Here is a 27476-nt window from a genome sequence, read left to right as displayed (position 1 = left end):
AGTCAGAGGATGTTTTTGACACACGGCCGGGGCATCTTTTCATGTGTCAGAGGCCAGCGTCCATCTGCGAGTGATTTGAGGGGTACATTTCTGGGGATGACGTGTGATAAAACAGGGAGGTATGGGTCAAAGTGACTAGACTCAATCTGTGACAGAGCCTCTCCTCCTGGGCCCTACCACATGTTTTAATCTATACAAGCATCTGTTTGAAGTTCCCAATGAATACCATCAGTCCTGCCGGTGACTTCATATCCATCTTACCTGGCTCAGGAAAGTTTAACATCCTGGAGGCACACGGATTAAACGAGAGGATGGTATTTATTTTTCTGACAGGGTGTGAAGCAGATTTAGTTTTTTAGGTTGTTGTGTCCAAATCACTGGGCTTTTTCAGATACTTTTAGAAGGGCCAATGTTAGAGAGACATAAGAAAGACATTAGCATATCCTTGATGGTTTAACTAAAGCTCCTGTTGAGAACTTTTTGGTCCTAAATTTTAGTGCCCCCTGTGGACAAAGTGGAACATCTTCTCTATTGCTAATCTTGTCTTGTACATAGAGGTGTTTTCTCAAAAAAATATCTTGCACCCTTGAAACAGCCAATTGAACCACTGTTGTAAACAAGGTAAAAAGGATTAAGTCTCAGAGAGCTGTTAATATTCGTATCAGACCCCTATATAGGGCTCTATGAAATCCATTTAATTTTTTGCCAAATTTCGTTTTTTTTAATTTAAATTTTTTGGAATTCCATTTTTTAACCTTTCCACTATTTTTTTCCATAAAAAAGAATGTCATGTTTATGTAAATTAATAAAATGTTCACTAATTAAATAGAAATAACCTTAAATTTATTGAATGAGGTGCAGTTTGGGTAACCCTGATAAAAATTACTGACAGGAGGAGGACGTGGAGCAGGAAAAACACCTGCAGCCAGTGGAGGAGGCAGTGACGGCATTGTGCAAGAGGGTGAAAGCGGGGCAAACAAGCCGGGCTGCAGGCTAGGCTAAGAGTGGCCCCACACAAACCTGTCATACTGAGCATCTTTCTCCCGGATGCCCGCTCCCTGGCCAGCAGGATGGATGATTTCTAACCACTGCTTGGACCACAGCGTTTGCTTCTACAGAGGATACTGCCAAACGTAATTTTATTGCATTTTTACAATGCAATGACAATAAATGTCTGTCTGTCTGTCTATCTATCTATTCTTCATTATTAGGCTACTTTTGTGTTGTGAAAGTAGTGAAATATCCAGGAATAAAACAAAAAAGTTTTTAAAAAGTTGCAGAAAAACAGTAGTAGTTAGGAAGTCTAAAGCCTGGAGAAGCCGCACATGAGTGGTACGTTTCCATAAAGTGGTCCAGCCTGATTCAGAATAAAGATTTGCCATGGTTTAGCAAACTAAACTCTGATCTCACCCATGTTCCAGATCCAGATTATGTGGCTCAGCTCAGCAGAGCCGGTAGTTCAGTGCCCAGACGTCTTTTTGTTTGGTAACAGTTTGGCTTTTTAAATGTGGATTAAATAACAACGAACGATGGAGGAAAGCAAACCGGTACTCAAAAGTAAGCTAGCTACAGTGGTTCAAATAAAAGAGCCGTTTTGTAGCACAGGCTCTTTTGTAAACGGCACTTCTTTACTTACCTGATGCTTACACCACAGGGTTCAATCACTTGATCATATATCATATATTTTATTCTATTAAAAGCATGTTTATGACTAAATGAGGATTTTTTAACATGTAAAGGAGCGTAGCTAGCCTCTTAGCTTAGTACAAGCCTTCAGGACTCTTGTTTCCCTTCATCTGGTTAGACGACGCTAGATACAGCACTGCAGCACTGAGTATTTGTGACAATTATCACCTCCATGCCTAGTAAATCAGTTAAACATCATTGTTTTGTATAGCATAGAAATTTGTAATCAATGTCTGTAGAAATTTTCTGATGATAATTCCAGTGCAAAGGTCCATTTAGAGCTGTAAAGTACTAACTTTCCTCCATTCCTATTCATTCCTTATGGCTGCCCCCTACTTCCTGAACCCCAGCGGATATTTAAGATCACATGATTGCCAAGAACCTATCCATAGCATCAAATACAGGCACTCAAAACTGCCACCCAGGAGTGGCCAGTCTTCTCATATTAACATGGAGGTCATAAAGAGGCATCTAACCTACATTGCCACCTAAAATAACTCATTTTTATTCTCAGAGGAGAGGCTTTTTATAAGCCTGAACGATGCTTTATTTAATTACTCTGTACCATACTCTTCTTATGTTTTTTATAATGTGAAAATAATCTAAACTATTCAGTCTGTTACATAACCAGCTATTCACAGGGGCTTTAAATATATTTGAATCAAGTTTCATTCTCCTATATTCCCTCTGCTTTCAAGGTCTTCTGAGGCAAAAACTTTAAAGACATAATTGTATTATACAACTAGGGATGAAAGGGTGACTGTTTTTAATGTTAACCGTGATAAAATTTCCTCACATTTATCATACTTATCAAATATAAATCATCATCAAACAATTTAAGATAACTGTACTTTAATTGGCCTGGCTCTGACTTGATTTTGGGGCTGTCTGGAGGTAAACAAAGTTTTCAGCTCTTTTTTGGTATCCTTACTTTTTTGAAGGTCCTGGCATGACAATATAATGTCAAAAATTAGTGGCCAACTTTAAAACACAAGGCTTGTACTGTTTTAAGGTGGTAAGGAGGGTGGGTTTACATTTTAAAACATTGTATGCTGTTACTGAAGCAACAGTTACTAAGTTTGGTAAATCATTTTACTCTGACAAATGGCAAATATTTACGTTTTTGAAACAGGTTATCACCTAAAAGTAGGAAAGACCATATTTTTCCTGACTGGGCCCCCGGAAACTCTCCCCTTTCCTCCCCCTTATGGGCAGCCTTGCACATAAGTATGTAGCACTCACGGCAGTATAGGCCAGTAGATCAGACGCCTAACTTAAATCCAGACAAAACCCTCATCCTTCTCTTTTTAAAATGTCTGATGTGCAACTAAGAAATATCACAGAGGTGTGCTGACTATCCTCTTGTCTTACACCAACCCAGCAATAAAGATGAAAACAATAGAAAATAATATTCATAAACAGTTAATCTTCTATAGTCTCATTCGCTTTGTGCATTTTATAGATCATTAATCAATACTTAGGCCTTACTACCACTGTTAATTTTCAATGCTTTTAATTTCAGTCTTAGTTTTAGTCCTCAAATGAAATGCATTTTAGTTTTCGTCACATTTTAGTCATTTCTATCCTTTTTAGTTTTAGTCTAGCTCTAGTCAACGAAAACTCAAAAACATTCAGTCTAGTTTTAGTCCATAAAAAGTCCTCACATTTTAGTCTTTACTTTCAGTCCAAGCATTTATTCTCTTGCCTAAATCTGGTACCAAATCCCGCTACTGTGTCTCTGCACCCTGCCAAACCTGGGATCCCTGCTTTCTACAGCTGAGAGGCAGAATAGCCACAGATGCATTGTTTTCTGACAGGTTTACCCACAGTGGAGAAATGTCACAGATTTTGAATGTCCAAAGAAAGCTACATTACATTTTAGTCGAGTTTTAGTCATCTTGACGAAAACTAAACTTACTTTTTGTCAGTTTTGGTCATCGCAAATCTATTTTTGTTAGTCTCAGTCTAGTTTTTGGCATGGAAAAAATGCTGTCGACGAACAGTTTTAGTCATAGCAAATTAACACTGCTTACAACCAATAAAAAACTCCTCACAAGAGCATTATGTTGCCTTAAAGTAAGAGGGTAAATTGCTTTTTATTGTGATTGTACACTAGCATCAAAGCAGCCAGCTAAAACTGCAGTATCGAAACCCCGAAAATGAAACTGGATTGGCTCAATCCAAGACAAAACCACCATGGAGTGGGGTGATAATTCACTTCAATGTGTCCTTAAACTGAGAGGTTGTTGGAGGGAAGCCTAACTTGACCGTAACAAGGCATCCCTGCTCTCAAAAGCCGGCATCCCATCAGGATGCTCTGCTCGACTTCAAATATACAGTAGAGCAGGAAAGTTTGGAAGGGATTGAAGTGGGAGGGAGGAGAGGAGAGAAGAGGACTGGGGAGGAAGAGTGATGGTAGCTTTGATCTTTGGAGGCAGACTGGATTAAAAAAACAAGAGGCCAGGTCTCCTTTTCTAAAGTGAAAGAAAACATGTCCACATAAAGCAGCCAGAGCAGAAAGGAGTGCTTTAAATAAGCTGCATGTCTTTTTATTATAAGGATGATATTCACTCACATGATGACTTTTCTCTTAATGGAAAATAAGCAAATTAAAACAATCAAAATAATACTAAGTAACTGTTCTTCAAACAGGTGAACTCTCTTGTGAATGCCTGCCCAAATATTTGTGCCTCTGCGCGAGTTTTGATCATGTTTTGTTGTTTCCCACTTGATTTTTAGGCAAGTGTGTAACAAGATGGTATTCTCACTTCATAAATTTGCGGCGGAATGGGAAATGGGCATTTCAAGGCCAATAAAAGCCACCACATCAAATAAAACTTCGCGGATCAAAAGAACCAACGCATGGACATTTTTTTTCCCCTCTATAAATTAAAAAGAAGGGGCAGTCTGCCACGCTTGATCATGCCCCAGCCCTGCCCCGCTGCTGTGATTGGCTGCACGGACTCACAAGGGGGGAAAGTTTGAATAAAATACAAGAGCATGGCACGAGTGTTTGTCGTTCAAGCTTGTGCTCTTGGTGCAGCAGCGCTTAAGTTGTACTGGGAAGGTTGGCACACCGGTTTTCTTGCGCATAACTGGGAAGTTTGAAGTATACCCAAGGGAGTTCAGATAACTTTTACTGATTTAAAAGGACTTCTTTTTTAGTTATAACTGCGTTTTTTCGTTCCTGGGAGCGGTGACAAGTGTCTTGGCGACTTTTTTGCCGTGCGTAATTGTTCTTCCAAGCTCCATCAGAAAGACTCCCAGACGAGACTTTGCGTTTAAAGGAAGGACACTGCAGACGAGGATACGATGACAGCAGTCAGAATGGTTCCATCAGTGCTGCTGCTGATGCTGATGCACTCCGGAGCTCTTTGCGCACGGCGGTTCCGGGGTGGCCGCAACCCGCAACCACGACGCGCAGCACCTCCTCCCACGTACCGGGCGGACCGGGTTGACACCACGGAGAGCTTCCCTCTGGATTTCACCGCCGTGGAGGAGAACATGGATAACTTCATGACACAAGTGAAGAACCTGGCGCAGTCCCTCTACCCGTGCTCCGCGCAGAAGCTCGACTACGACATGAAGCTAAACTTTTTGGGGAATACGTCAGTAACTTGCAATGACGGAAGCCCCGCTGGGTATGTAGAAACTGAGAATAATGCACGCGCAAAGTTTGAATAAATCAAAGTTTCTGTGTGGGAGGATGAGTGACAGGTCAGAGCAGGGTCAGCTGTGCACCCAGGAGCGATAGGAATTGTTATTTTGCTTCAGCAGGGCGCACCCCGGTCATCCTGCAACCCGAACTAACCCAAATGTATCTGGCCTGAGGACAACCACGCTTGTTCCAAAGAGGAATGCGCAAAGAGATACAGTCCTTATCATTCTAGCTGGTGTACCACAGACTTTCCAAACTGGTTAGTAAACCTCAAACATACGCGCGTAAAATTGATCCAAATGTATAAAAAGATCAAGAAAAGAGAACTGTTGGACATTTTTAAAAGGAAGCAAAGTCCTTCGTCCTGAATGAGGTTCACTTGGGATAAGATAGACAGCTGCTTTGCGTCAGCGAAGCGTGAAATTTGCGGATAGCCACATGGCCTATGCTTCATTTCCTTTGCCTCAAATTAGAATGCAGGATTTGCTCTGCAGAAAGTTTAGCTTTAAGTTTTGCAGACCCCCGCCCATCTCTTTCTCTGTCAGCCTTTTTTTTTCTCTGATGATTGCGCACAGTGCGTAAAATGTTGCATTTGCAGCATCTTAAAAGCATGTTTTCACTGTATGGCTACTGGAAAAAACGTGCAAAATGTTTCAAATAAATAGAAATTCTGTTCATTGAGATACACAATGCATCTCTACATTTGTTTGCAATCCATGCTGCACTGTTGTTAAGTAAGAATCCATTTGGAAAGCAAGCGTAAATTGTCCACTAAGGAGGGATAAGCCATGGTATTAAAAGCATACTAACATCAGACAGATCACTGCGTCTCATATGTATTTAATGCATGTATAATGTATGGACTCTAGGCGTTTAGATTTTATTTGGATGCACAAATTTAGGTGTGTGCACAAGGTCTCAAAACTATTTTTAAACTTGTATAGCTTCTTACAGAAATAAAGGTGATAATCAAGTTATTGCACCCTGCAAAAACTCAAAAAAGGAAGGACAATTTGTTCCACAATAAAAGGACATCTAACATTTTAATGGACACCCCTGATTCTAGTTTTGCAGCTTAAACATTGTTATATTTTTATCAATTTTATTCTTGCTCTTCAGGATAAGATTACGTCTTGCCATTGTGCATTTATCTTGTACTAGTTCAATAGCAGGCACACTTGAGTGAAATGCTTTTGCTGTACATCTCTTTATGGATTTAACCTACCGTCTAATTCCTGTTAAACCCCAAAGTAGCAGAGAGAGAGCTGACTGTGAGCCTGGTAAAGCTCTGAGCTCTTTAGAGAAGCAGCGCAGGGGGGACAGTTGCTGGCAGATGGCCGTTTCATTCACCACTGTGGCTGCTGTCAGATGCTAATCCATCAACTACAAAGAGTACTTTCCAGAGAGGTGTTGTTACAGTTACAGATAAACAAGGATGCAAACTGTGTGATTCATCTCCCGGTGTTGCACTTGTTGGAGTGAGTGGGGTTTGATGCAGTGCTTGTGGCTTGTGCCAAAACCGGCTCCAGTTTTGTTGTTTGGAAGTCTGAAGTAAAGTGCTCCATCCTGAGCCTACATCACTGACTGTGGTTTACAATAATAGCACAAGACACAAAGTGCAGCCAAAGTGTGATTCAGTGTCTGAGAAAACAGCTCGAGTCTCCGCCAAGTCTGTTTTCTTATAAGTCACTGAAATGTTTTTGGCATTCTCTGGAGTTTCATCATTGATAAAGTCGAAGGGATGCTGATTGATCATCACAGAAGCATCTTGTTTCTGCACTAAGAAGTACTTTACAAACCACATTTTTATGATTTCCTTCATCTGTCACTTATGCATCTAATGTAAAAGCAAACACCACAGGAGCAGAAAGCAATGCCCTCTTCTGGGCTGACAACATACAGCACGCTCTGCTTATATTTCAGTATGCATGAACTTCTCTTTAAAGTCCTGGTTATTGTGCACTAAAGCTTGCACATGTTTGGGTCCTGCTTTCAAAAACAGACTGCATGTTGACATCTACACAGGACAAACGCAGCATAATTTTAGCTTATCGTTTCATCATTTCCATCATGATTTTATCCCAGTTTCTGTTAGGACACCACTGAGGAATGATGAGCTCACAGTGGAGAGTTTATGATGGTACATCATATGACATTAAATACAAGGAAAACTGCCTACTGGCACCTAAAGTCCAAACACGATAGGGGATAAGTTGACGTTTATCTCCTGTTATGATCACTATATCGCTTTCCTACGTGCAAACTGCACACATAACCTTCTGCAGGTTTTACTTCTGCAGCTTCTGTCACCTTTTTACAGATAAAAAATCTGAACAGTAACAGCACATACTTGATCAGATTTAAATGTTTATGATGTATGTGTTTGTATTTTACGCTTAGATACCATCGCTGGTGGTAGAAACAATAAAGGTATCTGTGTTTATCTCATCTATATGAGGAATTCAAACCAATGAATGTGGTCACGTCTTCCTTTTTTTATGCTGGTCATAGGAAATCAACCTCATGTTTCTGCTATGATGTGCTGACTTTATAATCTTTGCTTTCTTGCAGGTACTACCTAAAGGAATCTCGAGGCAGCAGACGGTGGTTGATATTCTTAGAAGGTCAGTCTTGTGGATTAACTCAGGCAATTTCTTACATTTTTAAGCATAATTTTGCTTATTTTAAGTGGTGAGGATTGACTCATGTTGTGCATTCATGTCCAGGTGGCTGGTACTGCTTCAACAGAGAGAACTGTGACAGCCGGTATGAGACAATGCGGAGACTGATGAGCTCATCCAAATGGCCCCAAACTAAAACAGGTGAGTCTGCAGCTCACTTTAAGCACCACTGCTGCTCCACCTGTGGCGTGTATCCCCCTAGTAAGATGAAAAAAAAAGCACCCAGATCACACTGTAATGTCACAGTAATTAAAAGGATCGGATGTATCAGTGCTCATCTGCAGTGTTATTGCAACCAACACCCGGTCATAATGTAGCTGTGGTGTAGGGCTACCTGGCGCCCCTATGCTGTAAGAACAGAGACGCCTCCCTCTCTCATTGCGGCGTAATAACTGTAATCCATGTGGTAATGATGATGAGGAAGAAGGGGATGTGTCTGGGAGTGCCAGGATGCCTAATGATACATGTTGATGTGTCTCTGCAGGCACGGGGATCCTGTCTCCGCTGCCCGAGGAAAACCCTCACTGGTGGAATGCCAACATGGTGTAAGTTGACTCATGTTTGCGTGTTTGTCGCAGCTCGATTTTTTAATCACAGACAGCAGTTTTGACTTTGTTTTGTCTGTGCAGGTTCATCCCGTACTGCTCCAGTGATGTGTGGAGTGGAGCTACGGCCAAAACAGAGCAGAGTAAGACATTTCTCAATCATCTAAAATAAACATATCATCCTCCTTAAGGTTCAGGATGTCCTATATCTTTAATGTCTTTATGTTGTGTAGATGGTTATGCCTTCATGGGCTCACTGATTATCCAGGAGGTTGTGAAAGACCTGCTGAATAAAGGTCTGGACAACGCCAAAGTTCTGCTGTTAGCAGGAAGCAGGTAAGTTTGGGTTTAAAACTTTGCTTGCAATCTTTTACGTTTTATTCTGACATGGCCTGCATGATAAGAGACATAAATGACAGATATTACAGTCATGGTATAATATATGAAAAACAAAACTAAGAAATGTATATTATCTGTAATGCAGGTTATAAGTCTGTCTGTTGTTTGTGTTTGAAAACAAACACCAAAATAAATCCAAAAAGCATTTTTTTCACCACTAAATCAGCAGTAATTAACCCCATTAAGCCAAGTGAATCATATTTCTTCAACATTTTCTGAGATCCTTGCATTCTTAGTGAGATAATTTAACTCAGTGGTTCCTAACCTGGGGTCCCAGCCATCCTGGGGGATGCCAGTGATCTCTGAGGTTGTCACATTGTATTTGCATTAGGGCTGAACCATTTTGAGAAATAATGGAATTGCAATTTTTTTCTCCAAAATTGCAATTTGATATGCGATTATTTTACAGTTTCTTTTTAAAGAATTTTGTGGAATAAGTAGGCCCCTTCTGTTGGGATGATAATGAAAAGATTTTCAAATTTAAATCATAATAGAAATGTGTGGGCAATTTATCTTTGCTGGGTTTTTAGGGGTCCGGCTTTTGCTAAGTACATTAAGGGAGGACTCTAAGGAAAACAAGTGGGGAACCTCTTATTTAATTAATGAAAAACCAGATGACTAGAACAAGAAACATGCATAACAGAAACAACTCCTCATGGGAGAGAATGCGTGCCCCATACAACCTTTGGGTATCAGTAACCTTCACCAACATATAACTGCCCCATGCTTGTGGCTTATTTTGTAGAAAATGTTGAAAATCTGTGTATGGGGTTTGATGAAGCAGGTGTTAAAGATTTTGTCACATTTTATGTAGAGCTGCCATAAATTAAATCAAAACAGGAAGTCAATTATCCCAAGTTTAAGAAAGCATAAAAACAGTTTAAGTGGTGGAGCTTTCCACAGACATATGAAGTTGTCAGCCTGTGGGGAAAAATAGCTGCTAGAGTGGTCCAAACTAAAGCTTGCCCTCCCTGGTTTATTACATAAACTGAGGCACAATTAATAAGAGAGTCTCAAGGCCTCCCACAATAAATTTTAAACATCTAAATCGTAATCCCTGCAGTCTGTGGAGTATTAAGGCAACAGTTTATGTGGGAATACAATCAGTATAAAAGGAAACAGAAAGTTATTATCAAATTAACAAAAAACAGCTGTTTCATAGAAGAAGCTCACTAACTGAAAGACTTGGTGTTGTTTTCCTCACTCATCTTCACAATGACCATGCTATAATGTTAAAATGTCACTTAGTTATTTTAAAAAACAAGAGAATCCTCACTTTATATGCTTGAATTGATTAATACTTAAGTCACAAACGTGAAATAGCAGTCAAACATGAAATAAATAAAGTGATTTCACTACAGTAAGATTTGTTTATTACAGATGCAGTGGTAGTGAGACTTAGAGTCAGATGTTTAAAATGACAATGTTGCTGATGCTGATACCAGTACCAGTGTTTTTATTAATATTGCTTCTTTTAAGATTCCCGCAATGCTAAAAGTTACTTGTGTTTGACCATGAAAACAGATCAGAGTGTGTCCATCAGGTGACTTTCTCTGCCTCATTAAAACATATCCTCTTTAATTTAGTGGTTGACTGGTTATCTGCCTGGCTGATTATTGATGCAGATATTTAGCATTCGGCTGATTATCGGTATTGGCACTTTATTTTACAGATAATCTGTAAAATTATTTCAACATGAAGTGCACTGCTTTGGCTCCACTGCTGGGTGTGTCTTCCCCTCTGGCTTGATTTTCACTCTCCAAAATCTCCCCAAATGACCTGCTGTAACACAATCTGATTGGTTAGACATCATATGGGTATTACCTGCCAATCAACAGTTAATCCTGGGCACCACTGACACAGTGAGCATACGGCATCACTCTCTGTTTTCCCATTTCTGCTGTGCTACTCTGTGCTGTTTCTCATGCTGACAGAGCTTGGGCCAGATTGTTCATTTTTTCATTATTTATTTCGATCACGCAATTTTATTTTTCCACATGAAGTACATTTTATAAACCTGAAGAATAATAATGAATAATTTGTAGCGATATCAGCCCTGAAAAAATAAATCTGCAGTGGTGCATCCCTAATGTTTATGCCTCAAATAGACATTTTAATCTAAAATTACTTACTTGTAGCTAATAGTTATTTAAAAGAATCTAAAATGTACAAAAAGGCAAGATACAACTTGTTAGGAAAAAGTAGCTGGCTATAATTAAGCGACTAATCAGCTGTTTGGCTGGCACTTATGAAAAACCCTTGCATGGTTGGCATTGGGTTTATTATATGCAATGCATTAATGTTCATTTATATTGCACATAGTTTTCCTTTCCCAGTTATTTCAGCCAAAAAAAACTGATCAGTTTAGAAATGATTTATGCTGTTGTATTCTGGATACCAGCTAAGTACTAATTCATTTAAAAAAATCAATAAAGGCAAAGAAAAGAATATCAGGGGGAATAAAAATGTATTTCTTACAGTGGCAAAAATGTTACAGTTTTATCTTTTATAGACTATTTTGTAACAGGGTATGCAAAATTAACACCAGTTAGCCCTAAAGTATCAGTCATTCTACACAAAAACCTCATCCATATCATTGTGCAATTTCCTTCCAGCTTTTTTAAGAGTCTGTAACAACTGCAGATTCAAATAATTAGTATTTTCTGACTTTTATTTGTTGGTTTTGGCCCTACAGCATTAATCTGAATTCAGATAATAAATAGCTCGACCTTTAACTGATTGCATTAAAATAGTGTGAACAGCAGGAACACAGCAGTTTTTGGAGACTTCTACCCAGTAGCTAAACTGTATGTAGGCTGAGTGAGAAAGCTTCACGTTTGCATATATAATGCAGACAAGCAATATATTTTATTGATTGCAGTAAAATCAGACTTACTTGGTGTTTATTGTGTCTGCTCATACTGCAATAATGATGCTATTTACAGTGCAGTTATAATTCCTACATCTATTTACAGGTCCTAATAGGAAAGTGTGATATTTCTGCTTACAGTGCGGGTGGTACTGGCGTCCTCCTGAACGTGGACCGTGTTGCAGAGCTGCTGGAGGGACTCGGCCACACCGGGATCCAGGTTCGAGGACTGTCTGATTCAGGCTGGTTTTTGGACAACAAGCAGTACCACTGCACAGACTGTGTGGATGCCGTCAGCTGTTCCCCCACAGAGACTATAAAGAGAGGCATCAGGTATGAATGATCTCCCGTAATGCTAAGATACTGATGTTTCTAAGAAAGATGCTTATTCGTGCTTATGTCTGACTCCATCAGGTACTGGGGAGGAGTGGTGCCAGAGAGGTGTAGGCAAACCCATGAGGGAGAGGAGTGGAACTGTTTCTTTGGATACAGGGTGTTCCCATCAATCAGAAGTGAGTTATGAGTCTCATTTTGTTGTAAAAAGCATGATCTGTGGTGTGCTGTGCAAGTCTAAAACAGATGTACTGCAAATGTCTGAGCAGAGACAGACTACTCTATGGACATTTGTATTCTGATCACCTTTTGTTCAACCTGTACAGGCCCGGTGTTTGTGGTCCAATGGCTGTTCGATGAGGCGCAGCTGACAGTCGACAATATCCAGCTAACAGGCCAGCCTGTGCAGGAGGGGCAGTGGCGCTACATCCAAAACCTGGGCATTGAGCTGAGGAACACACTTAAAGATGTCCCGTAAGGCCACGAATCTGCATTTAAAGAAGAGGATTTGTGATGGATTGAGATTAATTTGCGTTGTTTAATTTATTTTTTATTCTTATTTCAGGGCTATGTTTGCTCCAGCGTGCCTATCGCATGAAGTTATCACAAGAAAGTGAGTATCATTCAAGGATTTAAGGAGACAGGCGCGTTAGTTTGTCATTCCTGTGAAAGTTACACATAAAAAGAATGAAATCAGGGTGTTTAAGTCACATAAAAACAAAGCAAATTGTAAATTTAGAGGGTAGAAAAGGCTTTCTTTTAGATTAAATAACATATTGCAAATACAAGTAGTATGCAAAACATGAAGAACTCCAAGCAGGCATTGCAACTGAGAGATAAAGCTTTTATGCACTCTGTTGTTGATCTGTTGCACTTTATATTTTTACTGCAACATCCCAGATTATTCTCACATCATGCAGGTCTACCTGTACACAATAAGTTAAAACTACAAAAATATACAGTATTATCATAGAATTGTTTAAATAAAGGTGTAAAAACCTGGTCACAGCATTAAAAAGTCTAAATTATCTTTAATAGCTGAAGTTGAAAACCTCTGTATTAAGTGGACTAAAAAAATCTGAGACACTGCATTTAAGACTTTCCACCTGTGAGCTAACAGCGCCCTCTTGTGTTGCCTTCCAGTTATTGGATTGATGTCCAAGTCAAAGGCACCTCCCTGCCCCGAGCGCTGCACTGCTGGGACCGCAGCCTCCACGACAACAGGAACAACAAAGCCCCGCCCAAAGGCTGCCCCGTACATTTGATCGACAGCTGCCCGTGGCCGCACTGCAACCCCACCTGCCCCACCATCCGAGACCAGTTCACAGGACAGGAGATGAACGTCATTCAGTTCCTTATGCACATGGGCTTCGACGTGCAGAAGATGGCCCAGCAGCAAGGCATGGACCCCAGCAAGCTACTGGGCATGCTCAGCAGCGGCAGCTAAAGGGACGCGTGCACACAGCACCTCCAAGCTAACGCCAAGCAGGGCTGGCTGTTCGGCCTCCTCCTGCCTGATACCTCCAACTAATACTCCATCTTCACAACCCATTCTACCTTTAGTCTAGTCCACTTTGACCTCCAGTCTACTCCAGTTTGAGCCTCAGTCAAACACGGGGGCTTAGATTTGTCCCATGATTCCTTTCCTCACTCCTGGTGACAGGGGCAACATGCCACAATGACAAGGCACAACTCTCGGCTACTCTCTGTTTAAATTATCTTTTGCTTTGTAAAAGAAAAAATACCACGAATGTAATCCAGTTTTAAGGATGCTCATTGATGTTTTTTAAATATTTTTTTCATCCTTCTATATAGATTATATATAGTAATTGTTTTAAAAAAGAATACGCCAAAATGACATAAGGATGCTGTTTTTTAAGTAGTCATTATAGAGTTTATAAGGGTTTATTTGTGTTTCATAGTTGGGCTCTAATAACACCACATCACTCTAAAGCATACATCAAAATAGAAACAGGGACATATGAAGAGAAAAACACAAATTTTGTATTTGGATTTCTAAAAACACATGATGAACATAAGGGAGACTAAACTGATACCAACTCTATGGAAGCCAAAAATGACCATGCTGCAATAAATTAACTAATACTGAATTTCAACATATTATGCAAATTGTTATATTCTCATAAGACTTAAAAAAATGATTATCAACCTCATATAAAAAAAAAATCAGGAAAAAAAACAGATCAGGAGTACAATGCCATCAGAAAAGTACCACAAGATCTAGCACAGACAAATGTGCATCCTGTCTCTCTGTCACAGAAAAAAGAGGATTGTCCCTTTAATTCAAAGATATTATACATAAATGCATCACCAAAGTCAATGCAAGCCCCTTTCACATATGCATTTCAGACCAGTGGTGCTTATCTGGTGTTGCCTCAGGATCCACCATCAACTCCTTAAAGAGTTATCACAACCCAAGTTTCTGTATTTGTTAATTTCCAATCAGATTCATTTAATTAAACACTGAGCTGGCTGGAGTTCAGACAGTAAAAAGGGGTCAGAAACTGAAGAAAATACTGTAAAGTTTCCAGGAAAAGTATCATAGAGGATTCCTAAAAGTTTCTGAGACATGTCCCATATAAAAGTTCCAATACTTTTCTTGGAAGGTTCCCAAAAATTCTGAACCAAACCTTCTGGAAAACACTACTGAAAGGTTCTGAGAAAAGTCCAAATATTTACTGGTGAATATTCCAAAAAGTTCCTAGTTATTTGTGAAATGTCTTTGGATTTACAGAGAATAATACCAAAAGTTTCTGGGAAAATTTGCCCACAGAAAACTTTAAATTACTTTAAGTTTCCTAGAAAAGTTCACAAGGAAATTCCTCAAAGATTTCAGATAAATTGACACAGAAAAATTGTGAATAATCCTGAAACGATTCTGTCAAGCTCTGTTTTGGTTTCCTTTCTGCTTTCAAAAACTTAAACTTACTGAAACAAACACGTTCAAAAGCGCTTCATAGCCTCTTTGACAATTTTTGCTCCAAGCACCCACTCCCACTTTTGGGTCCCAACTCAGCAGTTGAAAATCACTGCTCCAGGCAATTTCCTGCAAATTTCAGAACATTTCAAATGAACACTATGTCCAATGAGATGTATCTACAGTATCAGTAAATGAGTGGAAAAGGACATACTAACATGCAAAAAAGAGTATGAAGCAATCACACTATAATCACTAAGATTCCCCCCATTGTTAAATTCGTTGCGTGACATAAATTCCCACTCTGTAGTGGGAAATTTTCCAAGAAACTGGCAAGTAAAATTGCAGAACTAGTTAAGGTAAAAAACACATCTGTTTGTGTCCACACATGCAGCTCAACTGGAAGAAGTTGGGAAATATTCAGGGGAGAAATGTATATGTGAAAGGGGCTTGAGAAATCTTAACAGCTGGACATAGACTTGCTGTTTAACCTTGTGTTTCTATGAAAGTCCAGCTGAGTCATGAGCATAACTGTGCGTATGTACTTGACTTTACATGTGTTACTGGAGGGCATCCCTAGAGGGCACACAAGAGAGCTCAGGCACATAAAACTACCTAATTTGTGTAATGTTAACTACAAACAAAGCAACACTTGAGGATGCAATGTGAATTCAGAGATCAGTGTCATCAAATCAGCGCAGACCGATGACCGACAGCATTGTGTAAACTCTGTTTAAGTTACGATTTCCTCCACGCATGATTGTGCGAGTGACCGTGGTAACAGGTGCCATTTAGCCATATGCATGCACAGATCTGTCATTAAAAACTCTCAAATGATCTCTGTTATATTTACAGACAAAATAACTATTTTAGATGAAAATTTTGCCAGCCTAGCTGTTCTTGGCCTCCATACACCACTCAGCTTGTGCTGTAATGCCATGTTGGATTAATAGTCTTTATACATTTGGCTACTAAAAATGAAAGATTCAAACAGTCATATATATCAGAACTTTTACTCTGTTGAAACAGAACTACAGCATGTGCTAAGACAAAATGACAAAATATCAATGCATAAGTAACTAACTTCAAACACTGTTTAAATGTAAGTCTTATTTACAGATTTAACAGTAGCTTCGATGTCATTATCGCCCGGTTTTGACGTTCCCTGATGGTGCTAATGTGGACCTGGAAACTGTATAAGGGCCTATTAGTACCTTTTACATACACCACAGTGCCATTACATCTAGTCTATACCTCTTTTTCAATGGTCCGATCATTACAAGGCGACTGTTCAAGCCCGATCACAGGGTACACATTCATGTTCTATCACCTCAGTAGTTCAGCAATCCTCCGATCAATGCAATGAACATTTAAAGGGAGACAAATAACGTGTATTGTATATTTTTTTGAGTATTTGTATAGGTTCTTTCAAGTGTTCACTATTGTAACTCCCTTCTTATATTTCATAATAGAGATCACTTTTTAATATAATGATGATGTTGTATGTAATGATGTCTTTATAAATGATGTTTTTAAAGGACCTCTATTTCGCATCACTCCAGAGAAGGAAAAGGTATTACTAAATGTAATTTTATTCTGTAACATATTTTTTAACAGAAAAGAAAAACTCAAGCTACATTGGTAATTTACATATTTATTTTGTTATGTAAATCATATTTATAAGTGCTATTTTCACAGAGAAGTGATTCTTTGTAAATTGTAAATACATTGCTGTTTTTTTCTTTGTGTTGATTGCATGTCTTTGTATCAGACGTAAAAGAAAAGACACATTACATATTATAAAAGGTAAAAATACTGGTGTTGTTATTATTATTTTTTTATCATCATTATTATTTTGGATATTTGCACAGTCCTCTTTAGTGTTTTACACTTGCAGCATTAAAAGCAGAAGGTAAGGTCAACCGCTCCCTCAGGCTCCAAACGCTGTTTGTCACTATTTTGACACATCTGATAAAAGATATGAGGCTCAGAGCTCAGATGCTGACAGTCAAAAGGGTTATGTGACACTTTAAACATTAGAAATAAAAATACAAATATACATTTATATCCTTGAGGAAACAGATTTTAAAATTGCAAAATACATTTATTTTCTATTTATTTTTTTCTGTGTTCTATGGAAAATATTTAACAACAGGTGTCCAGAGCATCAAATATCTTGTTTTTACAAGGAAAGATGCCCATAACATATAAATAAACATGTAAACAAATAAAGGGGAGAGCTTTCTGGGACCCAGCTAAACTAGGACTGGCCCATGGACGTCAGCAAGATCATAGTCCATTGTAAAATTAAGCTGTGATAACCACATTTTTTTTCTAAGCTGAATAATAACCATTCTAATCTAAACAACAAAAAAATCAATTGCATTTACTTATGCTGTAGTACAATATGGCCTATTTCAAAATGTAAACCCTTTCTTAAAACAGAATTACCTGTTTTATGGAATAACAACAAAGAAGAATAAACAGAGACAACTTTAAGTGAAAATAAGTAAATACTATAGTATTGGAAAAAGTGGCGAAAAATAGGCAGAAGTTGCTAAAAATGGGTCTAAAGTGGCAGAAAAGTGGAAAAAATAGACAAAAGCTTAAAAAATTAAAGAAAGTGCCATAAATGGACAAAAAAGAAAAAGGAGTGGGGGCAAAAATGGATCTTATATGGTTTAAAGTGGCAGAGCCTGGCAAAATAGGTGAAAAGTGGCAAGAAAAGGGTGGAAAGTGGCATAAAGTGGCAAAAAAATGCATTGAAAGTGGCTAAAAGAAGTGCCAAAATGGGTTAAAAGTGGCCAGAAATGGAGGAAAAGTGGTGAAAGGAGGTTCCAAAAATGGTTTAAAAGTAGCAAAAAGGGTATAAAAAGTGTGTAAAAAGCACCAAAATGGATTACAAATGGCAAAAATTGATGACAAATGGCAAAAAAGTGGTGAAAATGGCAATCAGAAGTTGCAAAAGTTGATTAAAAGTGACAGAGAGGCAAAAAAAAGGCCAAAAAGCAGAAAAAAATTGTTAAATGAGGTTAAAAAAAAGGCAAAAAAAAAAAATGGTTGGAAAACATGCCTAAAAAGCAATATGTTCAAATATTTTCAACATGCAGAGCTCAATAATAGCATGACACTTTAGCTTCAAAATGAGGCAACTGTTAGCTAGGATGCACGCACCAATCCACACACAACTGGGGAGGGCCCTTTCTCTGGTCTTTTCCGGGGCCCATCCAACTCTGTGGGCAGACCTGTTCACAAGCAAAGTCCCTGTTTTGATATGAGTAATACTATCCATTAGGCCTGTATGACTCAGCAATGCTCACAGTTTCACTCTCTTACGTTGTCCCTAAATAATTCCCACTACCACTTTTTAACTCATATAGTCTCATATAAAGGCTGAGCAATTAATTGATTTTAATTTAAATTAGATTTAGATCGAATCATAATATGTCCAACTGCACATTTCTAATCGCAGACGGTGCAATATTTCTTTTCCTGACACATGTCAAAATACCAGTTTGATAGGATTTCTTTGCAGCAGAGATTTTATGTTCTAAACATCATGCCAACATTCAAGTGTTATTTTATTCAGAAGAGTTACAAAAAATCATACTTTCCTTGTTTTTGCACGTTTTCATTCATCAGAAATAAGAATCACCAAAAAATGGTCTTTCCTTTTAATACAATAATTCATATGGAATTTGCAATGGAAGTCAAAATAATCTCAATTAGATATTTTTTCAAATTTGTTGAGCCCTTATTCCATCTAACACAATGTAAAATGTGCCTGTGTAAACTGTTTGTGTTTTTTGAAAAAGACATGACTGGGAACTTGAAAAAATAATCACATTTTGATTGAATTCTTAATATCAAATTATACTATTATTTCAAAATCATTCAGCATCTATGCAAGGCACCAACCAGATTTCCAAAAGTGTGCTCCATTTCAGCATAGGCCTATAGTACCCAAGTGGCAACCTCTGAAGCCAATGCACAGGCATGAAAAAACTGCACTTCCAGAGTTTACACTTGAGGCTTGTGTCAGAGACACTTCAGTCACTTTCACCCATGTGAAAATGTTTAGTTTTACAGGCTTGGCTGAAGTCATGTTTACCAGATCTATCTCTGCTGGTCATGTTAAGTCTCTGTGGACACTAGCAGCAGTCATGGAGTCCCACAAGGCTCTGTGCTTGGATCAGTTCTTTTCACTGAAGCTTCCTCTAGGTATTAAACTGAGTAGCACTCTGTGAATTTTCACTGATATGCAGATGATGCTTGATCATACTTATCCATGCAGCAGATTTTTTAGAGCACTCTAGTGTATAAAAATGCTTTTTACTTTAAACTGACTGTTGGATGCCTTTTTTTTAATCAAACAGGACTTGATTCTCAAATATTTACTTTTTCTCTGCTTTTGAAAGGATGCATGAATTAATCTGCTTTTATTTCAGAATTAATCTCAAAAGCACATAATGTTATTAAAGGGGTAGAATAACATACCAACGCAGCAGTATATGGTCTTCTTCACTCCTGTGAGAAATTATCTAATCACTGGTGTCAGTATTTGATATTTTCACATTTCTCTGCTAGCATGACAACGAGTCAAAGTAAACTCCAGTACTATTCGGGTCTAAACAGGCAGTACACTGTAGCTGATTATTCAAGCAAAGTGACTGATGAGAAACTGAGGAAGACATTAACCATGTACAGACTCAATAATCACCGTCTGAACATGTAGACAGGTAGACACACACCTGGCTACCTAGAGAGGACAGACTGTGTCAGCTCTGTACTCAGAATTAGGTAGAAACAGAAACACACTTTCTGCTGCACTGCAGTACATATGAACACATCAGAAAATAATTCCTTGAACAAAACAAACAAAGGGTTCTTCACTTTGATTCACTACAGGATGAAGTTGAACTGACATACAGTTGAAACCAGAAGTTTACATACACTATATAAAAAGGCACATAAACTTTTTTTTCCTCACTGTCTAACATTAAATCAGATTAAACTTTTCCTGTTTTTGGTCAATTAGGATTACCAAAATTATTTGTATTTGCTAAATGCCAGAATAATGAGAGAGATCATTTTTAGACAATTTTTTATTATTTTCTTGAGGGTCAGAAGTTTACATACATTTCATTAGTATTTGGTAGCATTGCCTTTAAACTGTATGACTTGGGTCAAACGTTTTGGATATGCTTCCACAAGCTTCTCACAATAGTTTGCAGGAATTTTGGCCCATTCCTCCTGGCAGAACTGGTGTAACTGAGCCAGGTTTGTAGGCCGCCTTGCTTGCACATGCCTTTTCAGCTCTGCCCATAAATTTTCAGTGGGATTGAGGTCAGGGCTTTGTGATGGCCACTCCAAAACATTGACTTTGTTATCCTTAAGCCACTTTGTAACCAGCTTGGCAGTATGCTTAGGGTCATTGTCCATTTGGAAAACCCATTTGCGCCCAAGCTTTAACTTTCTGGCTGATGTCTTGAGATGTTGCTTCAGTATTTCCACATAATGTTCTTTCCTCATGATGCCATCTATTTTGGGAAGTGCACCAGTCCCTCCTGCAGCAAAACAACCCCACAACATGATGCTGCCACCCCCATGTTTCACAGTTGGGATGGTGTTCTCAGGCTTGCAAGCTTCCCCCTTTTTTCTCCAAATGTAACGATGGTCATTATGGCCAAAAAGTTCACTTTTAGTTTCGTCAGACCACAGAACATGTCTCCAAAAATTAAGGTCTTTGTCCCTGTGTGCATTTGCAAACTGTAATCTGGCTTTTTTATGTTTCTTTTGGAGTAATGGCTTCTTCCTGGGAGAGCGGCCTTTCAGCCCATGTCAGTACAGGACTCGTTTGACTGTTGATAATGACACACTCTTACCAGCTTCAGCCAGCATCTTCACAAGGTCTTTTGCTTTTTTTCTTGGGTTGAGATGCACTTTTCGGACCAAAGCACGTTCATCTCTGGGACACAGAACCCGTCTCCTTCCTGAGCGGTATGATGGCTGGACATTCCCATGGTGTTTATACTTGCGTATAATTGTTTGAACAGATGAACGTGGCACCTTCAGGCATCTGGAAATTGCACCCAAGGATGAACCAGACTTGTGCAACTCCACAATTCTCTTCCTGATATCTTGGCTGATTTCTTTTGATTTTCCCATGATGTTCAACAAAGAAGCAGTGTGTTTCAGGTGTGCCTTAAAATACATCCACAGGTGTGCCTCTAATTAACTCAAATGTTGTCAATAAACCTATCAGAGGCTTCCAAAGACATGACACCATCATCTGGGCTTTCCCAAATTGTTTAAAGGCATAGTAATCTTAGTGTATGTAAACTTCTGACTTTGAAGAAAGTAATAAAAATTGTCTAAAAAAAATCCTTTTCTCATTATTCTGGCATTTAGCAAATAGAAATAATTTTGGTAATCTTAATTGACCAAAAACAGAAAAAGTTTAATCTGATTTAATGTTAGACGGTGAGAAAAAAAAAGTTTATGTGCCTTCTTATATAGTGTATGTAAACTTCTGGTTTCAACTGTACATGTTAGGAGAACATGGAATCGTCTGTATGGACTCTGCTAAATACATTCGATCCCGCCATAGCCTGAGGGGACAACCATTCTGTCTCTTCCCAAACAACAAACTGAATTTTATTTATTTTCATTGACTATTGATGTTATCACTATACATATAATGCCACAAACATAAAAAGAATGAATGCACATAGACTTATTGTTTTAACCAAATAATCATATTTTTTCATTATACGTTAAATATTGATGAATTGTGGATTTATTTAATACATACATTTGTATTATGTGTAAGTATTTAATGCTTTTTTGTTACACTGCTTTGGCAGTAACTGATCTGGTCATGCCAGTAAAGCAAAAATTTGAAATTGGACTTAGAGTAACATAATGTAACATAACCTATCATTACAAAGTGACATAAAATAATGTGACATGACAAATGTAACACAACATAACATAAAATAAGGTAGCATAACGTAACTTAAAATAATGCAACAAAATATACTGTAACATAATACAATGCAACGCAATGTAACATTACGTAATATAGCATTACATAATATAACATATTGTAACATATGTATCATAACATAACATAAAGCAATGTAATGCAACATAACACAATGTAATATAACAATGTAATATAAAATAACTTTTCATAATATAATGCAAAATAATAATACAGCATAACACAGTATAACGCAACAAAATATAACGCAACGTTAGGTAACATGACATAGTATTACACAACATTACATGAAATTACATACACACTGTAACATAGCATAATGCAAGATAACATCATATAATGTAATGCAACCAGGGGCGTAGCTAAGGATTTTGGGGCCCCCAGAAAGAATGTTACACAGGGCCCCCCTTAACCAGCCATCCAGACAAAAAATTTGTATCATTTTTACAAATATCTGCATTTTAATGCATTTTTGTACCATAATTTCCCCATTTATGAGCAATATTTTTACCAGGGTTAAAACAAATTTACTTGCGTTATTTGCAGTGCTAGACTACACCATTTTTACATTTTTAAGGCAGGAGCACCCCCACCCCAATTCTATTTATTCTATTTGATAGAAACTTCATTTGATCAATTCATTGAGTCGCTTTTGATTCCATAATGACATGTATTACTAAGAGAAAAATAAGTAAAAACACACTTTAATTGCAGGCTTCTGAAGGGCCCTCCCCACTGTGGGCCCGGGTAATCAGTACCCTTTGTTCCCCCTGTGCTACGCCCTTGAATGTAATGTAACATGACATAACGTAACATAACGTAATCAAACATAACATAATGTAACATATCATAACATAACATAATGTAATACAGTGTATCAAAGTGTATATTAAATTGCATCATATTTGTATCATATCGCACTGCATCGTATCTAATTGTATTGTATCGTATATTCGATTGTATCGTTATTTACCTCATTTCTCCTTTACCGGAGATTCCCACCCTTATGTTGTAGTGTTGAAACATTTTTAAGGTCACATTTAAATACCACATCAGCTTAACAAGCGATTACAGTTAGGTTTTTCTCCCACAGAATCACCTTGTTCCATGTAAAGCAACAATCAAAGCATCATTGTATCACAGGTTAAAGTATTTTAAGTAACTACTAATCTGTTTCCACTTGCCACTATGCATCACTCAGATCTATCTTCGCTGGTGCATAATCATCCCTCTGGACCTGTATGTAATTTCTGCCTCTAATGGGAGTCTTAGCCTTGCTCTCCCTGTCATTATGCTGCACATAAATGCCAGTTTCTTACTGAGGGAGCTCTGACTCAGCCTCTCTGGGTGCTCCCTAGAAATACGACTCCCATACTGCCTGCCACATGTAGCCTCCCACCCCTCTGTGGAATATAGACCCCCTATTTTTAGAGCTGGCAGGGCCTGTAACCCTGGGCTCGGCTCAAACTTTCATTTAAACAGCCACCCCTTGCAATCCACCGAGTGAACTCTCACAGGACAGGCGGGAGAGGGTGTGTTTGTGTGAGTTGGGGAGAGTTGGAGACTAAATCCAAAAGGCAACTGAGACAACAAGACAAAGAGCAGGGGAAGGAGCTGGAAGGAGTTTGTGGGAAATTATTGAGCATAAAGCAAAGAATTTCAAGGATTTGCCACTGAGTTATGAAGCTTGATTGACAGGACAACAAACTAGTCCACCTGTTTTGCACTGGGGATTATTGTTGGAAGACTAATCTCTGGATATGACTTCAAATGGACCTTATTTCACTTTGAAATGACGCACTGGACAACTTGGTGATTGAAGACTGAAGAAAAGGAAAACCAGGACTTCTGAAGACATAAACTACAGCTTTGAGTAAGACCTGGGTCACATTTGTGATTCTATAAATTACAGAAAACATACTCTATATGCATGATAGAGACATTAGAGGAAATAAGCGGGAATCAAAAAGACATCTTATTTCAAGGTCTTCTTCTATTACAAGCTCCTTTACAAACGCCTGCTCAAAAGTGTATAAATGTAACCCCATGACACCACTGTAATTACAAGGCAAGCTTAAGGAAGAATTACAGACATTTGTAATTAAGGATCTTTTGAAAAAAAGCCACCAAGAAAAGGGTGAGGTCTATGTCCTAAAAGAGAGGCCCACCAGGACACCAACACTGCGAACGAGACGTCAAGAGCCTCGACAAGAGTAACAGCTGCCTTCATAAGACAACAAAAACCATGGATGCCCATGGAGGACACTACCTCAACAAAGACGCTGTGCTGTCACCTTTAGGGGCAGCTCGAATGTGCCAGCTGCTCCTTGGCTGCACAATAATGGCCCTTGTGTCCCACAGTGCAGGCTACAGCGCCAACTATGGAACCTTCTGCATGTTTGTGTGGTGCTTCTGCTTCGCTGTCACGCTGCTTGTGTTCACCTTGGATATTACCCGGCTCCACACATGCATGCCCATTTCTTGGGATAACTTCACTGTGGCTTTTGCCATGTTGGCAACACTCATGTACATCACAGCCTCTGTGGTCTACCCAGTTTATTTCCTCCAATCAGAGTGTCCAGATGAGGACTGTGAGGTCCAAATGTACCGCATTGCTGTCACCGTCTGCTCCAGCGTGTGCTGCTTCCCTTATGGTGCTGAGGTGTTCTTAACCCGAGCCAAACCAGGAGCTGTGGTTGGCTACATGGCTACAGTGTCTGGCCTACTCAAGGTGGTGCAGGCTTTTGTGGCCTGCATTATTTTTGGTGCTCTGGCCAATGACAGCGAGTACAACAACTACATCGCCACTCAGTACTGCGTGGTGGTGTACAGCCTGTGCTTCTCTGTCACAGTCATAGTGGTGGTACTGACTGTTTCTGGGAGGACTTCTGCCCTCCGGTTCCCCTTTGACCGGTTTGTGGTTGTCTACACCTTCTTTGCTATGATCCTCTACCTTAGCACTGCACTGATCTGGCCCATCTTCAGCTTCGACAGGAAGTATGGCAACACAACTCGACCTGAGGACTGCCCACGAGGGGAATGTCCCTGGGACAGCAAGCTAGTGATAGCAGTGTTCACCAACGTCAACTGGATCTTATATTTTGTTGATCTTGTTTACTCCCAGAGGATCCGCTTTGTTTCCAGCTCTGGTGCCTGAAAAAACCTTCAACCACTTAAGACTGATGAGCCTCACAGACAAATAAAGAAAGCTTGAGGCCTACATTAACTGCTTTCTCTGTGAAGGACTCAGATTCATAGTGTGGTATGCATGTGTGCCATCTTTTATTATCAGTATTTGTCATAAATTGAGTCTGTAGCCAGTAAAAGTGCAGTCTCACCCCTTACTTCAAAGTTAGAGGCCTTACTCCAGTTCTGCAATGACCTACCAGGGAGTCAGCCAGGTGCACTGATGATGAGCTGACCTCAGCAACTTTCTTCACAGAGCATCCTGGGAACATCCATCTCAGCACCAAACACATCTCTCTGCACCAAATTCTTCCAGTGGTCACACAGGACAGAGCTATAACTGGAAAATGGAATAATATAAGAATATCACAAGTTTTATGTCTGTCTGACACAGAGGCTTTATTTAAGAGATCATGTATTACGTATTTAAAGTGGAAGGAAATTATCTCATAGAGATCCATAGCTAATGCTAAGTCTGCAGTTTGCACTGAACATAGCTTCAGGGTTTAAATGTGTAGCCGTTTTTCTGCATTTTTACTTTCCATTTTGTATCATTCACCTGTGTGAGGCTTAAGTTCACATTTAAAGGCTTTTTCTGCCATTTACTGAATGTCAAGTGATGATTTTTAAGTACATTTTATGACAACAGTATTAAATTCATAACTTGGGTTGAGTAAATTAAAGTGCTGTAATCCTTTCCAACAATTTTGGTGAATCACATTTTAATAAAATAAGAAGGCATTTACATTTTTTTCATGTTTGTACCCTCAACTTGATGTAGAGTGAGTTTTTACAGTCAAAAATTTAATTTTATATTCAAAACTTGAACAGTTATGTTATGTTAGGTATAACCTAGATTGCTAGCTCGACATTAACACCTGCCTAACTGCCAAATGCAGGTGGATTTCAGCAGTGGCAGGTAATGTACAGTAGTACCTCCCATCACCACTTTGGCAGACTGCAATGGTGGCACATCCTTTGCTTTATTCTAACTGGACTCCACAGGGTTTGTGAACTCTGGTACAGTGGTTGGTAATCTTTGCAGTGAGGCTATTTTGCATGTAAAAGGGTCAACTTTCCCCAAAGATAAATGCAAAGTGCTAGATTTGTGCCGTCTTTATCTTAGACCACAAACTTTGTTGGCCAATATGTATTATTTTCCAGGGTGGATGAAAGGAAACGATTTAAAGTACAGTGTTCATTTCTGTTTTAACAGCTTGCAGATCTACTTCAAGTAAATTTTACGACGTCTTAGTTAGCCTTAATCATATGTTAATGTTATTTCAGCAAGAAAATTGTGGCTAGTGAAAAATAAAGGTGCCTAGTAACTTCAGACGACCACTAGCCACAATGGCAGGTGAGCAATAAAGTTAGTGTTAAGCCCTACTAATATGATATTATTGGGTTTTATCCATAGCCTAATTAATATAGCAATGCATTTCAGTGTTTTGTACTGCACTAGACCTAAAGTGGATAAATGTAAGTTTTACAATTCATATAGGCAATGGGGCTTTGTTCCATGTGCTAGCTGTGGCTCTACCAGGGTAAACTCGAGTCTTAAATAGGAAATAAGAGCATGCACCGACAATACAATTGGTCACAAAAGTACATTTTAAGTTTTTTATATGTGTTTAGTGTTCTCTGAGAACATACTGAACTGTTTTTAAAAAATTTTTTTATGTGAAATCATGCTGCCATGGCAGCTGAGTGAAATTTATGTCAAAAATAAAGCGTTCACATACCAACGGTTAAAATTTAAAAGCATAAGGCTTATAATAAAAGTTTGCCAAAAGTCAGGGACTTTTTAACAGTAAGCCTTCAAGCAGCATCATTGAACCCTTTTCTTAGTGAGGAATCAGTGGTAGGACTTATGTTTCTTAAATCTAAACTGTTACACAAGAGTGGAAAGTAACTAATTACATGTACTCAAGCTACTGTGATTGAGCAGCTTTTTGTGTAGGCTAATTGTATTTTTGCAGTGCTATTTAAAATCAGTTTTATTTTTACATTTAAGAGAAGTGTTGTACATCACTATAATTTAAAAAGCATCAAGTACAGAGAGAAAATTCAGCACTAAAAGCCCAAATAAGGAGGTCCAAGTTTTCTGCCACCAAGATGAAACTGGCCAGTAGTTTAGTTTTGATAACACATGACATCAGTAGCACAGGTAAGAGA

The 27476-nt window shown here is 38.7% G+C and overlaps 2 protein-coding genes across 2 annotated transcripts; both read left to right on the top strand.

Annotated features, from left to right (window-relative positions):
- Positions 1–4722: 4722 nt before the first annotated feature.
- On the top strand, positions 4723–16735 carry notum1a (notum, palmitoleoyl-protein carboxylesterase a). The gene is made up of 11 exons (XM_041817022.1): positions 4723–5327; positions 7916–7968; positions 8071–8166; positions 8510–8570; positions 8655–8713; positions 8804–8906; positions 11980–12171; positions 12253–12350; positions 12498–12645; positions 12737–12784; positions 13315–16735. Exons 1-11 carry the CDS (start codon positions 4999–5001, stop codon positions 13616–13618), a joined length of 1491 nt encoding a protein of 496 aa, XP_041672956.1. The 5' UTR covers positions 4723–4998; the 3' UTR covers positions 13619–16735.
- Positions 16736–23650: 6915 nt separating this feature from the next.
- On the top strand, positions 23651–26033 carry LOC121503639 (myeloid-associated differentiation marker-like protein 2). Its single transcript, XM_041778144.1, has one exon. It carries the CDS (start codon positions 24361–24363, stop codon positions 25270–25272), a length of 912 nt encoding a protein of 303 aa, XP_041634078.1. The 5' UTR covers positions 23651–24360; the 3' UTR covers positions 25273–26033.
- Positions 26034–27476: the final 1443 nt, after the last annotated feature.

Source organism: Cheilinus undulatus, linkage group 21, assembly GCF_018320785.1.
Source record: "Cheilinus undulatus linkage group 21, ASM1832078v1, whole genome shotgun sequence".
Lineage (NCBI taxonomy): Eukaryota > Metazoa > Chordata > Actinopteri > Labriformes > Labridae > Cheilinus > Cheilinus undulatus.
Note: the sequence above shows the minus strand (reverse complement) of the source record. Positions and strands in the feature narration are given on the sequence as shown.

Excerpts from the sequence above, each read along its gene's own strand:
- notum1a (XM_041817022.1), top strand. The coding sequence starts at position 4,999 with ATGACAGCAGTCAGAATGGTTCCATCAGTGCTGCTGCTGATGCTGATG. Across the intron at positions 8,571-8,654 it reads TGGTGGAATGCCAACATGGT|GTTCATCCCGTACTGCTCCA; the intron begins GTAAGTTGACTC and ends TTGTCTGTGCAG. Across the intron at positions 8,714-8,803 it reads TACGGCCAAAACAGAGCAGA|ATGGTTATGCCTTCATGGGC; the intron begins GTAAGACATTTC and ends TATGTTGTGTAG.
- LOC121503639 (XM_041778144.1), top strand. The coding sequence starts at position 24,361 with ATGGATGCCCATGGAGGACACTACCTCAACAAAGACGCTGTGCTGTCA.